The sequence below is a fragment of the Martes martes genome (genome assembly GCF_963455335.1).
Source record: "Martes martes genome assembly, chromosome: 3".
Taxonomy (NCBI): Eukaryota; Metazoa; Chordata; class Mammalia; order Carnivora; family Mustelidae; genus Martes; species Martes martes.
In genome coordinates this window covers 80,458,494-80,483,156 of record NC_137890.1, presented here as the reverse complement: position 1 = coordinate 80,483,156, position 24,663 = coordinate 80,458,494, and the positions used below count along the sequence as shown (strand labels likewise).

The 24,663-nt window shown below is 47.5% G+C and overlaps 1 protein-coding gene across 1 annotated transcript; it reads left to right on the top strand.

Annotated features, from left to right (window-relative positions):
- The first annotated feature begins 1,024 nt into the window (after window positions 1–1,024).
- IL17D (interleukin 17D) lies at window positions 1,025–23,399 on the top strand. The gene is given in 3 exon segments (XM_080799552.1): window positions 1,025–3,501; window positions 3,503–3,813; window positions 21,856–23,399. Coding segments are annotated over 3 exon segments (990 nt in total). The 5' UTR covers window positions 1,025–3,141; the 3' UTR covers window positions 22,175–23,399.
- Window positions 23,400–24,663: the final 1,264 nt, after the last annotated feature.

The window sequence follows — 24,663 nt, the reverse complement described above, 5'->3', positions numbered from 1 at the left end:
CTAAAGTAGACAAGGAAATAAGGACTCAAGAATGGGATGCTTAGGGACGCCTGGGTGGCTCAGTTGGTTAAGCAGCTGCCTTCGGCTCAGGTCATGATCCCGGCGTCCTGGGATCGAGTCCCACATCGTGCTCCTTGCTCGGCAGGGAGCCTGCTTCTCCCTCTGCCTGCCACTCTGTCTGCTTGTGCTCACTCTCGCTCCTCTCTCTCTCTCTCTCTCTGACAAATAAATAAATAAATCTTTAAAAAAAAAAAAAAAAAAAAAAAAGAATGGGATGCTTAGTAGAAAAGTGGTAAGATTAGAAGAACTGATGAGATCAGAGATAGTGATTGTATCAGGGAGTAGCGATTTGAAATCCTATATTTGCATGTAGTACAGTTATTGGTAATGATAATATCTGGAGTACAACCGTATGATTTGATAGTTAAGATAAAATAGAAGAAAAGACAATTGGAGCGAAGGTAGTCCTTTAGAATTATTTTGAGTAAATTATCTGTGTGGATGTTAGAGGTGCCAGGAATGATAAGCAGGAGTGATGGTAGATCCAGGTGCTAACCAAGAAGCTGGTAATAATAAAAAGCACTACTGGTGGAAAAATGTGACAGTCCTTTAAAGGAAGGAAGGAAGCCTGGGTAACCCAAAAGCTAACTATGGGAGTGATCAACCTCATGCTGGCTTTCAGAGTTATGGTGCCTAATAAAAGATTTTTCCCAACAGCTTGGTCTGTTTTAAGTTGTGCCTGGTACTGGAACGGTTGAGTGAACGAGGTGTTGAGAGGGAAGAACTGAGGATGACTTGAGATCAAGCTTTTGTAACTACAAGGATGGTGACATCTTCAGTAAAGAACACCAGAGAAGCATTAATTTCTAAGGGAACATGAGGAAGTTGGTTGCCTTTTTCTCATTTTTCTCAAATTTGGATTTAATTATTAACATGTTTATTTCATATGTGCATACATATGTTCAGACTTGAGGGTAACTGATGAAAAATTAGACAAAACATTTTGCACTTTTTTTAAAAGATTTCATTTATTTATTTATTTATTTGTCAGAGAGAGAGAGAGAGATAGCACAAAGTAGGGGAAGCAGCAGGCAGATGGAGAAGCAGGCTCCCCACTGAACAAGGAGCCTGATATGGGACTGGATCCCAGGATCCTGGGATCATGATCTGAGCCGAAGGCAGAAGCTTAACTGACTGAGCCACCCAGGCATCCCTTTGCACCTGTTTCTAAGAAATTTTCTCAACTCTGTCTAGACTCACAAAGATGAATTTTATGTTCTACCAAATAGGTAAGCGTTTTCAGGTGAAACTGTTGGGAAGGAAATACTTTCAATTTCCAATCAAGAAAGAAGAGAGAAATTGCTACCAGACAACAACAGGTATTTTGTTGAATAACATACGGAATTAACAGCCTGCCACAATTAAGTTGTGTCGCCTTGCATATGAAAGGATACTGTAATGAGACATACTGAGTATTCCCAGGAAAACTATTGTGATGATAGTCTCATTCTCCTAGAGGACTCCCACACTTTTTATCAAATACAAAATAAGCAGTATTTAGAGTACTGATCTTTATTCCCATTTTACCAGAAAGATAACAGAGCACATGAACAATTTATCTACTAGTCAGAAAAAAGTGTTTTATAACCTCAAAACAAAAGTTTACTCACCAAGAGCTGTAAATTGCTTAAATTGGAGATTTCAGTGGATTTTTAGCAGTAATTCTGAAATTCTTCAGTTACATAATGTTCAAGGCATGTAAAAGTGTTGCTTTTTCTACACAGCACAACTGAAATGTCATTTAATAGAGTAGACCAGTACCTTGTAGACAATCAAGGCAGTCAAATACCAAAGCTTCAAACCATTCAGGGAAGCATAAATTACCTATTTTCTACACTTTCAGGGTATCAGTCTTTTGTTTTCATTTTCAAAGAATGACGGCTGTAAAATGGCCATATTCATTAGCCTGCCATCTAAAAAGCATTAATTTGTAGAACAAATGAGCACGTTTTCTTGTGTTCTTGAAGTATAATAGAGTTCCTTCATTTAAATATATTTTTCATTTATTCACAGAATATTATTTTACAAGACTGCTTGCACTTACAGGTATCATGGAGTGGGAATTCTCCAACACTGTAACAGATCAAGTGATGCCCACTCACAGACATAAAAATACAAGTTGGTGGATTTTACTACTTTGATTTTAGAGTTGCTAGAAGAGGCACAGAAGTTTCGTTTCATGAGTGTTGAGGGGAAAGGAGAAACTACCTCCTCTCACCCTATTAAAAAGAAATGTTTTAATCTCTAGTAAATTTATTTCTTTGAACTACAGAGTCTCAGAAGAGGAAGTCGTCCTAAAGAACAGAATCTTCTAGGTTTTAGCTCTTTCTTTTTCCGGATGGCCTGTTCTATTCTCGGAGAGCTTTAATTACTAGAAGAATCTTTTTGCCCTGAGCCAGAATCTGTCTCCCTTAACTTCACAAAGTTGGCCCCACTTTTGAACTCTGGAGATCTGCAGATCTGCCCAGTTCCTTCCAGGCCTTCTTCAGCCAGACAGGCCAGCGCCAGTGCAGGGCCGCAGCACCTTCGCTCGTCTTCCCCGTCTGCCGCGCAGCACGCAGTTCCGAGCTCGCTCTTCCCCCGCCTCGGAAGCCGCCACTTTCGTCGGGTGTGAATCAACGCGGCTGACCAGCCCTCAGGTGGTGCGGGTCTCTCCTGACAACCGGGGGGATGCCGGCGTTACTGGTGACTGCATTTCATCAGGGGGCAAATGTCCCAGTCCCAGAAGCACAGGGTGCAGCCCCGGCTCGTTCCTAAGAACCCGGGCGACGACCTCGTGGCCCCGGCTCGTCGGTGCGCGCCCGCGGACGCAGAGTAGGAAACGCCCGAGGTAACTCACTCAAGCCAAGTCCGGTGCTAAGACGGCCGGCACCCAGGGCTGTCCGCGCCGAGACCCCGCGCGGCCCCTCCTCGGCCGCGCAGCCCCCGCGGGAGGAAGGCGGGCGGATGACGAGGGTGTGGGGGCGTGAGTCTGAGGGCGGCGGGCTCCGGCGTCTCAGGCGCGGGCGCCGGCTCGGCAGGCTCCGTCGCTGACCGGCCGGGCGCGGCGAGCAGAGCGTCGAGGTCGCCGCCGCGGGGGGGATGGCGCGTGCTGGGGTAAGTGGCGCGGACGGCCGTCACAGGCACTCGCAGCCCAGGGCGCAGCAGCCCGGCAGGCACACGCACACGCGCACCCCGCAGCCGTCTCCCCCGCGGCCCCCGGCTCGGGGCGGCGGCGGCGGCGGCGGCCCGGGGCGCGCGGGCCGGCGCAGGGCAGGGTCCCGGGGCCCCCGAGGGCGGCGGGCGGGCGGGGGCGGCGCTCGGGGGCCTGTTTGGTCAGCACCCATCCTCCGGGCCCGCCTCACGGTCCGCGGCGCGACGGGGGGCGCCCACCGGCTCCCAGACCGCGGCGGGCCGGGCGCGGGCGGGCGCGGGCTCCTCCGCCGCGGGCGGACGCTGAGCGCGGCCTGTCTCGCAGGTCTGGATGCTGGTGGTAGGCGTCCTGCTGGCGTTGGGGCCTGGCCGGGCCGCAGGTGCCCTGAGGGCGAACAGACGCCCGGCGCGGCCGCGGGGCTGCGCCGACCGGCCCGAGGAGCTCCTGGAGCAGCTGTACGGGCGACTGGCAGCGGGCGTGCTCGGCGCTTTCCACCACACGCTGCAGCTGGGGCCGCGCGAGCAAGCGCGTAACGCGAGCTGTCCGGCAGGGGGCAGGCCAGGCGACCGGCGCTTCCGGCCGCCCACCAACCTGCGCAGCGTGTCGCCGTGGGCCTACAGGTGAGCCGCGGGGCCGTGGTGGGGCGGCCAGGGCGGGGCTGGGCGAGGCAGGTGGGATGGCGGGTGGGGCCTGCGAAAGTGAGGTGGGTGGTGAGGAAGGCGGGGCTGGGCGGGGCCGGGCGGGGCCGGGCGGGGCAGGCTGGGCGCGAGTGTCCAGGGCAGGTGCGGCGGGGCGGGGCGGTCGGGAGTGGCTAGGTGGGTCGCGGAGAGGGACGGGGATGCGCACACGTAGCGAGGCAGGGCAGGTAGGGAGGCGGGCGGACCAAGTGCAGAGACTGGGCTGGGGGTAAGTCATTCCCGCAAAGGTCTCATCACCTCTCGCTGGAGGGAAACCTGCTTCCCGTTATTTACCCTTTTACTATTTAATACGGAGCAGATGTTTCTTGAGTACCTATTTGCCAGGTATATAGTTCAGTGGATTCCGCAAGGGACCAACCCGAGTGATCCTTCATTAATTTTTATAGAGTTTTGTACAGGAGACCTGTGAAGTTCTAGTGTGGCAGTCTACAGACATTTTTTGAGTGCCTGTGGCAGTGGTCCAGACACTGTTGAGCATTAAACCCTAAGAAGCCCTTCATCTAAGCTTATAGTCTAAGGGAGGAGTGGAAATAATTGGGAAAGAAACAAGGCAGAACACTATTTGACAGGAAAGCTTAAGAGTGTGAAAGTGTGAAGTGGTGAGGGGAATCAAAATGGCATTTGAAATGTGTTTTGGAGAATGGGCATAACTCTGAGATTGGCCTGGTAAAGAGGTCATCTCAGGAGAAAGGAATAACATACAAAGTAGTGAGGCTGGGGTGTTCTAGGGCTGGTGTAGGGAATAGTATGGCGGGAGTGTCCCCAGCACACATTTATGACTGTCCCCTTCCCTGCTGTTAACTGCTGAGTACCACCGTCCGCAAGGGGCTCAGAGTTCGCTGTATAAGGAGGGAGCCCTCACACTGCCACAGACCTGGAAAAGCCCCCAGTGAAAAAGCAAGGACAAGTGTGGTTCACAGGGAAAGAGTGCTTATGACAAGAGGGAAGAGATAGAAGAATGGCAAGCACAGGTGTGTTTCTGTGTGGCTGGGAGTGGCAAGAGAGGAGGCTGCAGAGGGGAGCAGAAACTAGATTTGGCCTTAAAAGCAATGCTGTGTGTGGGGGGGGAGGGATGGGGTGGCTGGGTGATAGACATTGGGGAGGGTACGTGCTATGGTGAGTGCTGTGAATTGTGTAAGACCGATGAATCATAGACATGTACCCCTGAAACAAATAATACGTTATGTGTTAATTAAAAAAAAAATTAAAAAGCAATGCTAAAAGTTTGATATGTATCCTGTAGGATGTTTTTTGATGAAGTCATGTGACCACTTTGTGTTTTGGTAAGGCACCCCTGTTGAGGGCTGGATCCAAGGGGAGACACGGGACAGGACGCTGTGCAGTACTTCCAGCAAAAGGTAGTTAGGGTCTGAACTCAGGCAGTGCGGCAGTGGAAAAAGTGAGACTAGGATCAGCTTGAAAGGTATTACTTAAAGAAGTTAAAGTGACAGGATTTGGTGCATGATGATTGTATGTGGGAGTGAGGGAGAGGGAGAGAGTGTAAAATGTGTAATGGCTTGAGGCTTTAGTCCACACTGCTATTAAGATATGCAGAATGTAATGATTTTGTCTGAAACCAATCCAGGCTTCTCCAAGCCTCCACCTGCTAGTCAGGGGCCTTCCCTCCTCCTGGCCGCTCTGCTGAGGATCAGGTTCACTTGTGGCTGAGCTCCCTCCCACCATGGAAGTCAGGCCCAGAACTTCCTCCTGCCTTCATTGACTCTTCATTCATCTGATGCCCTCAGGACATACATATTAAACCATTCGTTTTGATGACTTCATTCTCTTGCTTTTCCTCTTTCTTCCCATCATATCCACAGTTCAAAGGATGGGCTTTTATATTATCCTTTTTCCTTCAACCTCATATTACACCCTTGATATGCTAAATAGTATTAAAGAAGCTTGGAAGATCTCCCAAAACAACAGCTTGTCTTCTCCAGGCAGAAGTTGCAAAGTGAGAATTTTTAATGAATTCTAAGCTCTCCTGGCAAATAAATGTCTCCCAGGCTAGACTGTGGCCTGAAAGGCAGAAGAGTTAACACACAGCAGTGATTTCTCAAGACCTCCTGTTGGGCATCTCTTGTGTTTCTGGCTTGGGTTGTTGATGGTATTTAAGCAAAATGGAGAAAATGAATGAGGAGAGTTTTTTGGGTGGAAGTAAATTCAGTACTAGACCTGTTGAGTTTTATGTGCCTAAGAGGAACACAGGTATAAATATCCAACTTGACTTGGAAATGTGGTCTTAGAAGAAAGATCAGGAGGTCAGCCCTAGAATTCTGCATAGTAAGTTAAGTTGAGTTGCCTTTACTACCTTACTTGTGTCTCCTGGGAAAGATCTAAGAGCAGCGGGGAGGAAGGAGTGGCTAAGGGAGGTCATGGAAAAGAACAACACACAGCATAGAGCAGTCTGGGTCTAGGCTGCCCAGGTTGTACTGTATGGAGCCTGGGAGCAGGAGCTATATCTGTATCAGGTGGCTGATGATGGTATCATCTGCATTAGTTTTCTTATTATTTAGCAATACTGATGACATTACTCCCCTGTGAGCAAATGGAGGCTTACACTCTCTGAACGAAGGACAGTCTTTTAGGGATGGGCACTGGGCCAGGACTCCAGACTGCTGGGTGCTAAAGCGAGCCCTGCCTTCTCCCACCAGGAGATGGCCTCTCTTCTCTCCTGACCTCTGATCACTTCTCACTGCTCCTGAGTCACTGCAAGACTGGAAGAACGCATTTCTCATAGAAGCTCAAAACCTTTTCTAAAGCGGTGTGTAGAAGGACAGGACTGGTTTCTTCGTGGTGTCACTGTGGGACCTGTGTAGCCTGGGGGGAAGAGTATGCTCGCCTCTGCAACTCGAAGTATGGAATTAGAAGTAGTACGTAAGTCTAAAACGAGTCAGAGAGAACACCAAAGGAAGAAGGGTTAGTAAGAAATACAGGAAGGCACGGAAAGGATGACTTAGGTGGATAAGATAGGATTTAAAATAGAAATTTGGATTATAAGGTGACTTTTCATACTTTTAAGGGAGAGATGGATCATTCAAAATGGTGTTGGGACAACTGAGTAACCAACTGGAAAAACATGATTGTATCTCACTTCTATATACAAATAAATAACAAATGACTGAAAGATTTAAATGTAAAAATAAAACCACAAACCCATAAAAAACACAATCAATTATATTTACAGTCTTGGAGTGGAGAGGCCGATTTAGTAGGTTACAGACCGCCTCCCTCCCCAAAGCCATAAAAGACAAGACTGATAAATTCACCTACACAGTTATATGCCATTTCTTCTTGGCAAAATAAACAATAAAATAAAATTAGAAGGGCACCTGGTTGGCTCAGTGGGTTAAAGCCTCTGCCTTCAGCTCAGGTCATGATCCCAGACTCCTGGGATCGAGTCCCGCATCGGGCTCTCTGCTCAGCCGGGAGCCTTCTTCCCCCTCTCTCTCTGCCTGCCTCCCTACCTACTTGTGATCTCTGTCTGTCAAATAAATAAATAAAAATCTTAAAAACAAAAAAGCAAAAGCAAAACAAAACAAAATAAAATTAGAAAAATACAAGGACAAACTAGGAGAAAATACTTGCAACCCATGTCACAAAGGGCTTATTTCCTAAAGAGCTCTACAAACCAATAAGAAAAAGATGTAATAGTGGCACCTGGGTGGCTCAGTGGGTTAAGCCTCTGCCTTTGGCTCAGGTCATGATCTCAGGGTCTCGACCTGAGAGATCGACCTATGGGATCGAGCCCCACATCGGGCTCTCTGCTCAGCAGGAAGCCTGCTTTCCCCTCTCTCTCTGCCTGCCTCTCTGCCTACTTGTGATCTCTGTCAAATAAATAAGTAAAATATTTTAAAAAGAAAAAAAGAAAAAAGATGTAATAAAGGGTGGAACAAAGATCGTGGGTAGTTCCTGGGAAAGGAGTCAGTTATGTGAAACTCAGGCATCCTAAAGTGAAATGCATATTAAAACAGGACTGAGAAACCTGGCTCTGTTGGCAAAGGGGTGAGGAAAAAGGCAGTCTCATTACAGCAGGGGGTATGAAACCACACAACCAGGTATTAGCCATTCACATTTTAAATATACTTGCTCTTTGACCCAGCAGCTTCAAGTACCGGTTTACTCCTCCAGCCACACCTGTCTGTGTAGCAAATGATGTATGTACAAGTGTGTCCATGGTGGTAATAGGGCATTGGAAACCATCCCAACACCCACCAATAGGCAACTAGGCCGATAAAATGTCATAAAACAGCCATAAAGAGGAATGGGGCAGCTGTAAACCTGCCTAAGAAGACCTGTCCATCACCAACATAGAGGGCAACAAGGCAAGGCTCAGTACAGTGTCATATGTTAGAGAGAAGCTATGTAATAGCTTTATTTGTGTGTTAAAGAGAAGCTATTATATAACACGTACATATGTTATTTTTAAATGTACACACACACATACCACCCCCACACACTCAGGGGCAGCTTTGGAACGTGGTTATCATGGTGCCTGTCAGGAGGGGAACTGGAAGGCTGGGGATGGAGGAGGAAGTAGACTTACTTTTCACTCCTTCATATCTTTTGAATTTTCTACCATGTGCGTGTATTATTGATTTCAAAAACATCTTCCTTTTTAAATTGAGAGCAGAAAGGGAAATTCAACCATGAGGAAAAAGCAGAGAGTGAAGAAACAAAACTTAGCAGGTAACTACAGCCTTTGATTTTCCCTGAGCATTAGTCTGAAGAGAATTGTTTGTTCTTACAGCCCATAGGGCTGACAGGAGAGACACTGTACTTTTGGGGGCCGCTTTTGCCCCCACAGCTAAGCTGCTACGGGTGGGGAACTTGGCTTGGAGACATGAAGGTATTGGGCCAAGAGTTTAGGCATTAAATGGTAGAGCCAGGACCTCATCCTGGATCTTTAATTCCATCTGGCCCATGCTCCTGACCAATGTGCTAGTAGAAAAGCAGCATTCAACTTCCAGAATATAAAAATATTTTCTCATTTACTTTGTGGCATCATGTTTGTTTCTCTTAAGCTTTGGAAACAAAATGCCAAAAATAAAATCAATGTAATTGCGTGTTAACTTTTTAAAGCCAAACTGACTTAGTAAGAAATACATTGTAAGAACACTGAGGTTCATTAAGGTTTAAAGGTACACATCACTCATTGATGTTGAAACCCCAAAGATAAACACCTACCAATACTCTGATTTTTAAATTGTTTATATTTCTCAATTTGGGGTCATGGTCTAAAGATAACTTTTCTCTAGGTTATGACTAATGCACAACAATTTAATTTTAGGTTTCCTACTTTTCCATATAACTCTTTCCTCCTGTGAATTTAAGAGACTATACTTAAATTTATTTTGCAATAAACAACTCCATGGGTAGCAAACACAGCAAGGGAATGAATGGAAAGAAGAAGTAACAGGACAGAGAAGAAGAGAGAAGAAAGAGGAAAGGGCATGGGGAGGGTGAGGGACTTAAAAATAAAGGAGGGGGGTGGGAGGTTGGGGGAGCCAGGTGGTGGGTATTAGGGAGGGCACGGATTGCATGGAGCACTGGGTGTGGTGCAAAAACAATGAATACTGTTATGCTGAAAAGAAATAAAAAATTAAAAAAAATAAATAAAAATAAAGGCAACGGCCAGTAGGGAGTTGGAAGAGGCGGTGAGACCACCCACAGCTGGGCAAATCCTCCTGGGGCAGAGGAGCCTTGGGGGAGGAGGAGCTGTCTCAGCAGGGGGACAGGCTGGAGGAGAGTCCAATAGTACAATCACCAGATCGGATAGGCTGATATTTTCCCATGCAGAACCCAAATTGGCACCACTCCCTATTACCAGAACTTTCAACAGGTGACTTTTTTGGGGAAGAGGAGCACAGCAACAGCAACAGCTTCCAGCTCATGTGTGAGTCAGGCAAGGTCACCACTGTCCCCTGGGCCAGACCAGTGATGCCCATTTACAGGGATTAACGTCATGTTCTTCATGATAAATCTATCATCGGATATTTAGCAACACTGCACTTTAGAAAGGTTTTCATCAGGAAAGGTTGAAATAAAAAGGGTATTTGTGCTTTACCCTCTTCTAACCTTTCAGTTCAGCTAACCCAAACATCCTGTTTCCCCGGGGACTGTCCATCACCTATTCCATTTTACCACTGCAGAAACAGCTGCGTCCACTCCCCGCATACTGCCCGAGCCAGGGCAGTGCTCAGAACACAGACCTGCCACTTTCCTTGCGCATTCACAGGGCAACGATCACATCACTTTTCCCTCATCATGTCATTTGTAAAATTGTGAAGGAAATAAACATTAACCAGAGAAAGTGAGAGGAGTTAGTATAATGTTGAAGTTCTTTCCACTGCACTTAGCCCCCTTTTAAAATATTTTCTTTTAAATGCCCCCTTTCCCCTGACGCACTTGCATGTTTGTGTCCCAGCATTAAGCACAGTGGTTGCCTTACTCCGAAGCCTTGTGGGGCTGCACCCGCTCCAATCCTCCTTCCAGGGTGGGGGCCTCGATGGGGTCGCTGCGTCCACTGTGACCGACAGGGGGCAGCACCGCGCCAACCCGCCTTCTCCCCCGCCGCCGTGGCGGACCTGCCTGGCTTCCTCCTGGGGAGGCCGGGTCCTGTGATCTTTGGAACGGAGAAGCGTCTTTTCCTGTTTATAATTCTCTTTAGCAAGTGCACTTTTCCCTCGGTCCCTGATTCAAATCTACAGCTTTTGCGAACGGCTTAAGAACAAACTAGGGGGAACCTGGGTGGCCCAGTGGGTTAAGCCGCTGCCTTCAGCTCAGGGCATGATCTCAGGGTCTTGGGATCGAGTCCCGCATTGGGCTCTCTGCTCAGCAGGGAGCCTGCTTCCCCCCTCCCCCTCTACCTGCCTCTCTGTCTACTTGTGATCTCTCTCTCTGTCAAATAAATAAATAAAATCTTAAAAAAAAAAAAAAAAGAACAAACTAGGAATGTGCGTGCCTTCAAGGAAGGTATATGGTGTAGCAGCGCAGGTGCTGTGCCCATTCTGTGCCCGCTCACTGTGGTACCGCTCTGTTCAAGAAAGGAAGGGCTGGGGAAAGGGACAGGGGAGGGCGGACAGAGCAGAAGTAGTGTCCGGTTGCCCGCTGGGGAAGTCTCCAGTTACAGCTTGCAGGGAGGGTGAGGGCACTGCTCACCAAACCCATTGTCCTAGAAAAGGAGACACTCATGGTTCAAGGCAGCTTGTTTATGAAATGTTGATATACCCCACCCCCAAATACTTTCTTTTTTTAAAGATTTTATTTATTTATTAGAGGGAGAGCACGGGGGCTGGGGCGGGGGGGGGATGCAGTGGGAGAGGGAGAAGCAGACTCCCCACTGAACAGGGAGCCTGACTGTGGGGAGGGTGGGGGAGGCGATGCTAGATCCCAGGACCTTGGGATCATGACCAGAGCCAAAGGCAGACGTTTAACCACTTAACCAACAGAGCACCGCCTCCCCTTGCCCCAACCCTGGAAAACTTTTTATGGATAAGTGATGTTTAATTGGCCGAAGTACTGCGTGGATTTTTTTCTCTGAGCTACTCAATATAACGGGCTCTACTGCACCTATCATTGTTTCACAGAGTAAAAATAAGAGCATTGTCATGGAGCATTGTCATGGGATTAAAGTCTCTCTTTCTGAAAACAGATATGTTCGTTTTGCTTTGATAGTTATTTTCTTCAACTGCCTGGGTTTTACTTTGGCATTGTTAGAGTAACCAGGGATGATGATAATATTTCATCCATCGTCACCTCTTCCAAATTTCCTCACCTGAATAGAATGTTTGTACTCTTAATACCAACAGAAGAATTGGGCCAAGTCCTGGAAGGAACACACATACCACGAAGTGAAATTCCTTATGGTGCCTATCTTCCAGAAATGACACATGAAGATTTTGAAGGATGGTAATGAATACATTGCTCACTAAAGTAATGAGGTCAAAGAGAAAATAATCTACCAAGGACTCTTCCAGAATTAAATAGCCTAGGCTAATGTTTTGATATGAATTATTCCTCCTGAACACTGTAAGGCAACAGCTGGTTCATTTCAGATCAAGGTGGGCTCCACCCTTAATGCACGGAGGTGCTTCACCCGCCTGCCCCAAGGACGGACACATCAAAGATGGCTTTGAACCCAAATTCTGCAGCTTCCCCTGGAAAGATAGTTAAGCCACCCCATGGGCATGAGCTATGTTTTTCCTTTGAAGATATATTTCCCAGCTGCAATGAATGTGTGGCATTTGCCATGACAAAAGAATAAAACCCTTTGAGAAATTCTGGCCCTCATTCTAATTTCTCATTCTTTCTTTCCCTCTGGGAAAGCTTTTTTTCCAAATTATCTTCCAAATTCTTTTCCAAGCCATGAGTCTCTCTCTCATCTTCCCTGATCTTCCAGAAAACAGATTTTTACATGGCATCAGTGGATTTCCTGCTTGTAGATTTAGCACTTACGAAGCATGTGGCTTCCAGCTGAATACCCCCAACCGTGGCATGGCTGTGTGGGTAGGGCAGTGGATGGGATGAAGCCAGGTGAGCTGGAAGACTTTGGACAAGCCCCTCGCCTTATCAGTGCCTCAGTTTCCTTCTCAGGAAAGGGAAAGGACGGACAGGCTGTGAGTCCTTCCAGGTTCCCCGTAGCCCAGAGCCAGCCTGGTTGGCAGGAGAGCCTGGTCAGTTCTGGAGCCTGCCTCACTGGCTCAGCTTCAGGGCTGACCTTGATGCCAAGTTCAGGATCACACCAAAGTCAACTTCAGTCCCCACAGGGGGGTAGGGCTGACCCCTAGCTCTCCTTGGCCAGTGAAGAGGGCCAGGTGAAATCTGCTGGGGCTCTGACTCCAGGGCATCTGTGCCAGCTCAGACTTTGCTCTCCCAGGCTGATTTTTCCATGTCCTCTTTCAGGAGAAATGCACAACTGATGTTTTCTTGCAGGGGCCAAAAGAACTTTTTTCAGAGCTCCTTGGCAGCATGTATTGAAGATCTTGGCTCTCTCAGGCCTTAGGGAATAGAGAGAGGGTGGAACCGTTGGAGCTGCTGGCCGCAGCTTTCCAGCAGAAGGAAACTGTGGTCCTCATGACCCTGGCTACTCCCTGGCCCGTGAACAGAGCCCTCTCATAGCAGCTCTGAGCCTCGTCATGCACCATTTTTCCCCCATAGTCTCATAACCTCCCAGCTTCAGGGCTGGTTCCAAAGGGAAAAAGAGATTGGAAGGTTACACAAACCCCCATCTCAGTGACTCATTGTCTCTCATATCTGGAGACCTACCGTCCTCTACCAGGGTCGCAGGTTGGAATAATCTGGGGAGCTTTAAAAAAATCCCAACACCCTGGCCCCATGCCAGAGCCATGAATCCTGAATCTCTGGGGTGGGGGGAATAGTGATCGCTAGTTTTGAAAGCTCGTTTGTGGGCCTCCGGCAAAGCATAGTTGAGATCTGCACACCATCCTCTCTACAATCCCAATTGCTTGTTTGGTTAACACTGACCTTCTGCATTAGTTAGATTTCTCAGTGTAGGGAGTGCTACACTGGTAGGATCATGAAAATTGGGTGTATTGGGGAAAATGCAATCATCCAATTACTTGCTATCAACTGCAGTCAATATATATGTGGCTACCTTTTGAAGAAACTGCTGGCTGTGCTGTGGAACAGGCTCCTGCTGACCGTCAGTGGTTCCCCACTTCAAGTGAGCAAGACAAGTCACATGCACAGCTGGCTGGCATGCGGAGCTCCTGACTCAGGAGGTCAAGGGTGAGAATCTCTGTTTTTAACTGCCACGTGGTTCTTATGCAGGTGCTCTGAAAACCACAGTTTGGAAATCTTGTTTATGCCTTTTGTTATTGCCCACCTGCCGGGCAAAAAGACAGGTATTCTGCAGAGGAATCTTAGCTCTTGGGAAGGGAAGTTGGTTCTCCTCAGTTTCCCCAGAGGGCTGCCAGGTGTCTGTGTATTACCTTGGTTTCAGAAGATCTTAATCTCTGGTAAAGTGAGTCCTCCTCTTTCCTTTGCAAAATTGTCTTGTGTATTCTTGGACTTTTTCTCTTTCTATGAATTTTAGGATCAGCTTGCCAAGTTCTACAAAAACTCTACTGGGATTTTGTTTAGAACTGTACTTTATAGATTAATTTAGGGAATCTCAGAAACTCAGTGGATGACAGCTGTCCTTTGTAAGCAAAAAACATGGATTAAAAAATACCACATTAACAGTCCTGCCATCAGGAAGCTGGATGAAGTAGTCTAGTCATCAACTCCATCACCTCTGCAGCAAAGAACCAGGCAGAGGCAATGATATTGGTTAACTAAATAGGACTGAAATTTTAGGTTTATGACTCCATTCTGCCCCCCCCTTTTTTCATCCTGCCCTTTTTAAAAAAGTAATTGACAATGAGTTGAACACATTGACCTTAAGATCTGGCAAGACAATTTTGAAACAATTTTGTTTCCACTTAGACCATTTCAGTCCTTGTGGGTCTCCAGACTGAACTGGAGAAGGCATTTTCCCCAACTTTGTTCCATTGGTCTGGGGTCTTGGAATGGCTGTGAAACAATCATACTTAGCTTCTGCTGTCTTGAGATCAAAATAATTTTATGTTTTGCAAAGTGGGAAGGTGAGCCATGCCGGTGAGTTTGTGCCAGTAAATACCAAGCTATACTTGGGCATGGGATCGAGAGCACGTCGGGTGGCTGCGGTTCTGTCTGCCGGAATGTACGCATTGTTCTCCAGGTGGCAGTCTTTGGGGAACCGCTTCGAATTGTTTCCTACCAAGTTCAGGGTCCCAGGGGCAGTGCTCTTTTCTGTCTCCGCTGTCACTCACATTCCTCTCCAAGCTCAGTTTCCATCACCTCTAATCATCCCTGGAGGACTTGTCCTTTGTTCTTGGATTAAGCTGGGCCAGCTGTCACTCACTCAAGCCAGGCTTCACACGTGGCCCCAGGGACACTTTTGGATCCCATCAGAGGGGAAAACCTGATTTGTTTCAAGTATGTTCCGGTGCCAAGCTTCCACAGTGTAGCATGCAGAAAATGTAAAGACAAAAGAATTATTGCTCACAAGGAGGCAAGACAGCTATGCAGGATTCTTACTCAATTGCATTTCCATGTTTGGTAAGAGAAAAGGATCTGTGTTGGAGTTTCTTGATGTCTTGTTTTCATGGTAGCTTTCTTTACCCGGAAAACACTCCAGGCTGATAATTTCCTCAGACTCTTAAGCCAGGAGGTTGGGGTGACAGGCTTTAACTTTGTGTCTCCAAAGCTTCTAGACCTTTCTTCCTGATCTCTTCCCCACCTCCCCCCAACTAGTGTCCTTCAGAATGTCCGTCTTGTGCTTTCTCTCTTCCATGGTACCTGCTGGGATCGATACCCACCATACTGGGTATCAGGATGTGATTTGCATTGTATGTGCACCCCTCCCCTTGGTAGCACATTTCTATTTTAAGAGAAATCTCTTGATCATAAGCCACAATTTGAAACCCACCAATGCATATGCCTTGTTATTATGTTCCATGTACTGGGCAGAAGTGGGGGTAGGCAGGTGTCTCTTTGTCATAATGCCTTAGCCCAGAAGTGTCACTGTGACAGTGGAAATTTCAGTCCTGGGGGGCCAACTGGTAGGGGTAGAGCAGATATTTTTAGTCAGATGATGAGCCTTCTGATGATCACAGCATCTAAGTGACTGTCCATTCTGCCTATCATTAACAGATGGTATAAGGATTGTTACACAGATTGTTACCTGCATACAGGAGTGCGTAGAAAAGATAAATCTCAACTACTTGGAATTGAAAGGGATCTTGATGCCCCCAGGTCACACTAGCGTTGGAGGAAACTGAGTCTGAAGAGGCTGTGCCTGACCTTCCTGCCCCAACCCCGATTTTGGCCTGTAGTTGGGTCTACGCCACTATCAGAATGGTCTTTCTAAATGTCCACTGATCGGGTTTCTACATGCTTACCATCCTCACATGGCTTCCCGTGATCTGGAAGGTAAAATCCAGACTTTTTGCGCTGGTCTTCAAGGCTCCTGTCCACTTCTTACATGTCTTACTAAATCTCCGCCCCCTGTACGCATGAGCTTGCACTCATGTCATTCCAGCTGCGGTGACCTGCTGGAAGTTTCCTACCCATGTGGTCCCTGCTTTCCTGCCTGGGTGTAGGTTGCTCAGCACTTCCTCCCCCCACCCTTTGTCTGGCTCAGCCCTCCTTTTCTAAACCTGCCTCAGACTTTCCTGGGGCCATAGCCTCCAGGCGCCCACGTGTTCGCAGTGGTCTGTGTGCACTTTGCGTTGCTTTGTCCTGATGGGCTGGCATGAACATTCGTGGAGGGGCCATACCCTTGCCCAGTGGCCACTGTGAGAGCTTGAAAATCCTGCTAAATTAATGATCACGACTAACTTTCCAGTTGGTTAATTCCCAGGGCACTTTGTAACTTTGCAAGCATTTAGCACTGTTTGTGTATGTGTGTCTGTGTACACTCTTGTATCTGGTGTGCATCTCTAAAAGATAAGGACTCTGTTAAATAAAACCACACAATACCATTAACATACCTGGAAGCTCATACTTCTCAAATATCTTCAAATATTCAGTCAGGTTCATATTTCCCTGATTACCTTATTAGTGGTTTTTTAGAACTTTAAAATTTTTTCTCTTTTTTTTCTGTTATATTATTTAAGTCTACATTTTGAAATAGTTTCAAACTAACAAAAACCTTTGTGAAATTAGTACAAAAAATTCCTGTGTACCCTTTACCCAGATTCCCTAAATGGCAGCATCAAAACTCAGTAGAATTATCAAGATCCGAAAATGCTTGATAACAATCCTAGAATCCAGAGTCCTTACTCAGATCCAGTCCACTAATGCCCCTTGTCTGCCCCAGCACCTCACCTGGGCTCACACGCAGCCTCTGTGGTTAGGCCCGTTAGCGGCCTTCAGTCTGCAGCAGTTCCTCGTTCTTTGTCTTTTGAGACTGTGACACTTTTGAAGAGTACTGGTCAGTTGTTTTTTGGAAAGTTCCTCAGTTTGGGTATGATTTTTTTTAAAGATATTTATTTATTTATTTGACAGACAGAGATCACAAGTAGGCAGAGAGGCAGGCAGAGAGAGAGGAAGGGAAGCAGGCCTCTGGCTGAGCAGAGAGCCCAATGCGGGGCTCGATCCCAGGACCCCGGGATCATGACCTGAGCCGAAGGCAGAGGCTTTAACCACAGAGCCATCCAGGTGCCCCTGATTTTTTTTTTAAGCAACCATAAGTTTTCATCCAAACAGAGACACTTACAAGTAAAAAGTTGCTCAATTCACAACTGCACAGAGACAGTGGGTGTAAAGCAGGTTAGCGGTGCCCCATGTCCCCTATATTTATGTCACTCTCCTCAGTGCTCTTTGGGGTTCCCTCCCTCCCTTTCTCCCTTGGAATAAACATGTGCTGAATTTCCAGCATTCTGTATGCTGTTGGTCATATCCTCATAGTGCCATTTAACGTGTTCCTCCTACCCTCAGTTCCAGTTTTTGGCCAGCCCCTCTTTAGCTGGCTGGCCCCTCTTTAGCCCCTCCTTGGCTCAGGGATTGCCACTCCTGATTCTGTCAATCTCCACAGTAAGACATATTCTCCCTTAAAAATTGGTTTTCCCGGAAGCCCGGGTGGCTCATTTGGTTACACATCTGACTTTTGATTTCAGCTCTGGTCATGATCTTGGGGTTGTGGGATGGAGCCCCACATCGGACTCCACACTCTGTGGGGAGTCTGCTTAAGATTCTTTCTCTACCCTTCTCCCTCTGCCCCTCCCCTTGCTTTTCCCTGTCTTTCATTTTGTGTCTCTCCATATACTTCCCTGAATGATCTTATTTAACTACCATCTATATGCTAATAATTTAAAAGTCTCCACCTTTGGGGCACCTGGGTGGCTCAGTCATTAAGCGTCTGCCTTTGGCTCTGGTCATGATTCCAGGGTCCTGGGATCAAGCCCCGCATCAGGCTTCCGGCTCTACAGGAAGCCTGCTTCTCCCTCTCCCACTCCCACTGCTCATGCTCCCTCTCTCATTGTGTCTCTCTCTGTCAAATAAATAAATAAATAATCCTTAAAAAAAAAAAACAAAAAACCTCCACCTTCAGCCAGTACCTCTCTCTTGGGCTCTAGACCATCTTCTACTGTGTAGGCTGGAAGATCTATCTAAAATTCCATCTGATTGGGTCACTTCCCTTTTTAACATCCTCCCCTTTGCCTTCACGGTCCAATCCAAATTCCTCACTATGAATTTGAGGCCCCTAATGACCCAGCCTCCACAGATTACCCCAGCATCATCTCGTACTTCTCTTCCTGTTCCACGGTTCCCTAGTGCTGACATGGTCCCTGGGCTCTAGGCTCTGCCCTCTGTCCTAACTGCCCTTTCTCCCATCCTTATCTGGATGAATCCACCCAGGAACCACCTTTGCTAGGAAGCCTTCCCAGCTGCCATAGCTGGATGAACTCTCTAAGTGTTTATCCCCAGAAATGATGAGTCCTTGGATAGTAGATCTGTGTTTCATCTCTATCCTCATTGCCTGAAACATCACTCGCGCTCAGATGTTGCTGAATAAATATTGAAGGTGACCGGAGGTAGTATAAATTCCTTTTTCTTCAAACTTTAAGTTATGGGCCTTATATGGACCTAAGGGTATGAAGGACAGGGAGCTATGTAGTCCAGACTCACCATCAGCAGCTCACCATCTACCAAACTCTTTCTCTCATGTTAGGGGACAAGGATGAGTAAGAGTACAGCCCTGAATCTTCCCTCTCAGGGGAAAATGTAGAAAAAGTGTAGCTTTGTCTCACAGGCACCAAGTGTTGTGAGGACCTGGGGGAGAAAGAGAATGAATTTGGCTAAGGAAATTTGAAAACTCTTAATGATTTGAATTGGACCTTAAAATATGGCAAGATTTAATATTGGTTTTGGGGGGAGGGCATCCTGAGTAAAAGTTGAGCTGTAGCACATGCAAGGGGGCATTCCACTTTGGGATGACTGTAGGCTAGGATGTGTGAAGGAGGAGACCTTGAGGCAATGCTGGAAAGGAATGGAGTAGGGACCATGCTGCAGAGGCCTCTGAAGGCAAAGCAAAGAGTTTGGATTTGTCCTGACTTGTCCTCCCAGTGCTGTGCCTCTGCATACCACAGATGAGGGGTAGGAACAAGGCTTTACAGAGGAGGTTGAAAAAGTTGGAACGGTAAGGGTGGTCAACTTTATCAGTCCTTGCAAGGATATAGCTCATTTGTTCCGAAAGCTCCTGATGGCAGATCTGAGGAAAAAGTAGTAATGAGAAGCTTAAAAAATATTTTTCAACCACTATTTTTGTGTTCATGTTGGAGGGAAGGATGAATAGACAAAATCAGTATAAATTTCAATGTTTTGGCTTCAGAGATGACTTACATTGTGTAGACAGTCCCCACCCCTCCCTGTTCCTGTTTGCACATAACAGATTTCTTAGCCTTCACCCTTGACTCTACCCTTGTCTTATAGCAGTGAGAAGGGAGGTGAAGGTGTCTGTGCCTCAGCGTTCAACCACCAGTAGGGACGGTCAGGCCTGAGGCCTCCTAGCTCCCCCATCCCCCTGTTGCTACTCCCATTCTTCTGGTCACCCCAACAGGAAGCTGTGGAATCACTGCTGACTTTTCCTCTGACCTTATCCCCCACATTCAGACAGTGGCCAAGTACTGCAGATGTCCCTCTTGGCTTTAGAATGCTCAAGTGGCAGGTTGGGCTGGGTCCTCTAGTTTAACTGTTGGCTTCTGGCCTCACTGGCCTCCTTTCTGCATGCAGCAGGTGTTACCCAGCTCCCCCACTGCTGTGCCTGAGTGGGCCCCCCAGCTCCGGGCTCTGGGGGGCATGGTCCCTGGCATGTAGTTGGCAGTGAGTAAATTTGGTGCTGTGTGAAGATAACAATTTCTAGACTCTTCCCCACCCAATCATGCTTCAGTCCACTAATGTCTAAAGATGTTGGATCCAAACAGAAAAAGAAACCCATGTACTTTCCTTACATATCTGGAACCATCCACCCTCATCCTGCCATTGAGAATTAACACTTCTTCTTGACATGAGCTCCTCAATGGAGAAGTCTCTTGGCCAATCAGTGTAACAACCCTGTCCCTCCCATGCTTGAAGTCCACTCAGGCTTCTGCCTCCCTACCCCTGAGATGCCCCCAGTTGGCCCCAGTAAGCACCGCTGGTGTGTCCACCTTTCAGGTCCTCTCTGCAAGAAATCCTCAGCTCTGTTGTTGGACACCCCACTGCTTGCTGACCTGTCCCTTACCTTTCCAAAGCCTCCTACCCCCCATTACCCCATTAACTGGATGGTCTGAACATACTTCTTAACTGGAAATTTCTTAACTTTGTGAATGAACTTTAGTCATTAGCAGGGGGGACATATAAGAAAACTAGTCAAGAGGGGTTTTCTGCTGAAGGATATAAAACTTGTGCAAGCCATAGAGGGTGAAGGCCAGCCTGGGCCATTGTCCCTCTCCATGGAGCCACACTCTGCTGTCCAGAAACCTGGATGAGAAACCATATACACCCCAAGTTCTTGGCTGTAAAGACCTCTAGGAACACCTTATTTTTAAAAATTTATATCATAAGCTCCCATTGGCACAGCAATTTGGGGGCCTTCTTGGGCTTGGCACGTTGTAGGTCTACGAGTGTGTGTGTGTTGCTTGAGAGGCCAGAAGTCCTGACTTCTGACTCTGAGAGTTTAGGGTCCCTAAGACTCAGTTCCAGAAGAAAGAGAAACATTTGTAAGAGGATTGCACATGTTTTAAAGTGGGGGAGATTCATGGAAATGAGAATTTGGGGTCATGGCAATCCCATGAGGAATGGGGATAGTCCTTCCCTGTGCAAGGGGACATTACAGAGGAGCCCTGGGTCTCCATTAGTGACCAAACACAGCTTTGACCTCTTGGCTCATTGCAGGGGATGGTGGCAGAGGGCAGAGTCCTGCCAGAATGTGCTTTTTTTTTCCCTCCCAGGGAGCCATCCGGCCCAGCCAAGCCCTAGATTCCCCTGGCATTGTGGCAGTGGGCTGTTTTGTAGGTGTTGACATTGGTTCTTGGCATTTGACCAGAAAATAGAGAGCCTTGGAGGAGGGTGGAAGTGATCACATTTAAACCAGCATTAACTTCTCAAATGTCCCAGGCTGGCCAGCTTGCCCTTCCCAGCATGGCTTTGGCCCCTTCACAGAGGAGGGCACACAGACCCTGACGGACACAGGGCCCGCCTTGTGACCTTCTGGACAGGTGTCTTGCAGCTGCCTTTGCTGATAGCTGTGTCAGAGGCCATGTGGCTGGTGCCTGCACTGTCTGGCACCTGGGCCAGCTAGCTTCTTGCAGAGGTGGCACCTTCCTGGGGAAGGGTGTGGGTGGTACCTTGGGGCTGCATAGCCTAGTGTCTGAAGGGGAGGCAGATCTGGGGCCTTAGGGACCAGGGCTCTGGGGCTGAGGGCTGTTGTCTCCTCGGGAAGCAGGGAGGGCGTCTCACATTCTGGTGGCCCTGTGGCCGCCTATCAGTGTGCATGCGGCTTGCTGACCTGCTGCTCCAGATTACAGCCGCCTCCGCCAGGCTCTAACTCCAAGCTCTGAACCTGCTTCATTGTACATCTCTTCACTTTGCCAATGAATTTCGGTCATTAACATGAATAGATACATTTTACTTTTCTGTGTATATTGGCACAGACTCTGAAAGCATTTTTAGGGAATGTACTAACAGTTATAAACTGTCTTCACCATTTAACATACAGCAAAGTCACATGGTGCGTCTGTTTAAGATTGGGATCTTGCGTGGACGCTAACTGCGGGATGAACTGTCCGGTGCCACCTTTCTTCCTGCTCCATTAATCAATGATCTCAACGCCTTCTGATTCCGGAAGCGGAAGTCCTGTTGGCTGACCTCTCTCAGCGCGCCGTGTGTTCCTGTTGCCGCAAAGCGTGAACTAAAGCCGTGCTCTCTTCCCCGCAGAATTTCCTACGACCCCGCCAGGTATCCGAAGTACCTGCCCGAGGCCTATTGCCTGTGCAGGGGCTGCCTGACCGGGCTGTTCGGGGAGGAGGACCTGCGTTTCCGGAGCGCCCCGGTGTACGTGCCCACCGTCATCCTGCGGCGGACCTCGGCGTGCGCGGGCGGCCGCTCGGTGTACGCCGAGGAGTACGTCACCGTGCCGGTGGGCTGCACGTGCGTCCCCGAGCAGGAGAAGGAAGCGGACAGCATCAACTCCAGCATGGACAAGCAGGGCGCCAAGCTCCTGCTCAGCCCCAGCGACAAGCCGGGCCGGCCCTGAGGCGCTGCTGCCGCCCGAGACGCCTCTCCTGGAGCGCGGGCTGCTTCAGCCGGCTCCTCTGAGCGGACTCGAGGACGGAGAGGAGTAAATGAAACACAGCCGAACTGCAGAGGTCTTTCGACCTGACTGCTTGACGGCTTGCTCTCACATAGCATCACCTGGTTTTCTTCTAGGCAAAGGCACGGGGTTCGGTGAAGGCGCCGGGTACATGGCCACAGGCAGGGAGCGTAGCGCCAGGGCCTGCCGCAGGTAGCCGGAGCCTGGCGCGCGGAGAAGTGGCTTCGTGGCCCTCCGTGGCCCTCTCTCTGTGGTCCTCCCTCTGTGGTCCTCCCTCTGTGGTCCTCCCTCCGTGGCCCTCAGTGCTCAGACCCTTCCCCCGCCCCACCCAGCTACAGTGCCACGCTGTTAGGGCGCTCTCAGAAGAGGTGCCAGCCTCCACAGATAGATGGTAGATGGGCGCTTCTAAAAGAAATCTTTTTTTTTTTTTAAAGTAGAATATATACCTACCTTTTTTTGTTCAATGTTTTCAATGATGCAGAAACTATTTTTATATTAGGAATTTTGCGTATATTAAACATTTTTTACTTGACATATAAGTATTTTATAACCATTCTGTTCTCCCTTCCTCCTCTGGCAAGATTTTTTAGAAGCACAACTGGAATCCTCAGATAAACTTTTTAGCGAGTACTGGGGCCTGAGTCCCTGAATTAAGCCTGTCACCAGTTGCTGACCATAACAAAACAGGGCTGAATGTGACCTTCAGTGAAGATCTTCACAGGCTGCTACATGAGTAAAATGGAAGCGCAGGAGGCTTAGCTCACCCCAGACCCACCAGGGATTCCAGAAACCTCAAATGTGGTTTGTTCATGACTCTATAAAGGGCCACAGATGTATATAATTAAACATTTTTTTCACTTTTGAAAGTAAGTGGGGCCAAATAAGAGGTGGTGGGATAAGGCGAGAGGTGGAATGTGCTATCTTTGCCAATTCTCAGAAGAGTCCAAGTTTCAGCTTTGTTTTAAGGGCTTCAAGAACTAGCCACATATGAGAAGCCGGCCAGCTTACAATGTCCAGAAATCAGTATCAGGGGCCTCTTTATCTACATCCTGCAATGTGAGCTAAAACCATACTCCCTTCTGTAGGCTGAAAGTTTGTCCTTGAACACAATTATTTGTAAAACTGAGAAGTTCTTTTTAAATCATTAAAGCGATTGTAGGTGAAGGGCATATTGGCCGTGTGCATTTCTCTCTGGACTCGGCTTTGATGGACTCGACTTATTTTTAGAGGAAACTATTTTAGTCTTCATTTTATCTTAATTTTATGGTTGAAGTTTAAATTAAGATCTGATTTGGTCTTTGAAAGATCAACTACTCCTGTAAAGTCAGTGTCTCTTTTGTGTGACACCCAACCAAGCCAAGAAGTGTCCCTTTTTTTATATGTTTTGGGGTTTTTTTTAAAGATTTTTTTTAAAATTGAGGGGCACGTGTGTGACTCAGTCATTAAGCGTCTGCCTTTGGCTCAGGTCATGATCCCAGAGTCCTGGGATCAAGCCCCGCATCAGTCTCCCTGCTCAGTGGAGAGCCTGCTTCTCCTCCTCTCTCTGCTGCTCACCCTGCTTGTGGTCTCTCTCAATCTGTCTCTTATTGACAAATAAATCAATAAATCTTAAAAAAAAAGATTTTTAAAAATTTGTCAGCGTGTGCATAAGCAGGGGGACCAGCAGGCAGAGGGAGAAGCAGGCTCCCTGCAGAACAAGGAGTCCAATGCAGGACTTGATCCCAGGACCCCAGGATTATGATCCTAGCCAAAGGCAGATGCCTAACTGACTGAGCCACGGAGGCTACCCTATTTATATGTATTTCACTCTCAAACTTCAGCTCTCAATAACAGGGCTTTAGCTCCCTAGTTACAAAGTATCAGCCTTACTTTGATCTAGAAGGAGGGTTCACTGAGAGAACTTTCAACTTGTACTGACAGAAGTTTGTACATGAAAAATACATTATTGAGCCAAATCCAGAATTTTCCAAAAATTAAGAAATTCAGAATTGAAAGTGCTAGTTATGTACAATGTATAGTTCTGTACAATCTGAGAAATTTTACTTCTGCATTCAACCTCTGGGGGAGTGGTGTGTGTGGGGAAAAACGGTATTCCTAGCGGTAGTATATCTGGAATACATTCCTGTCCAGAGCAATCTTTCATTGCTAGCTCAAAAATAACATCAAATCCATAAATTAAAAAGAAAAACTGCTGTTAAACCAGTGGCTTGGGTGATCGTTCCAGTCATCTCCACTGTTGGTAACATTTTCCAGCTACTCCTCAAATACTAATAGTGCAAACATCACAGAAGACTTGACTTAAGGAGAGTAGATATTTGGGGAAACTACCACTGTTTTATTTTTATTATTTAACGAATTAGCTTGTGAAAGCCTAGCACATTCCCTGCGGAAGAAATTTAGCTTTCCATTCTACAGAACCAGACAGGCAACCT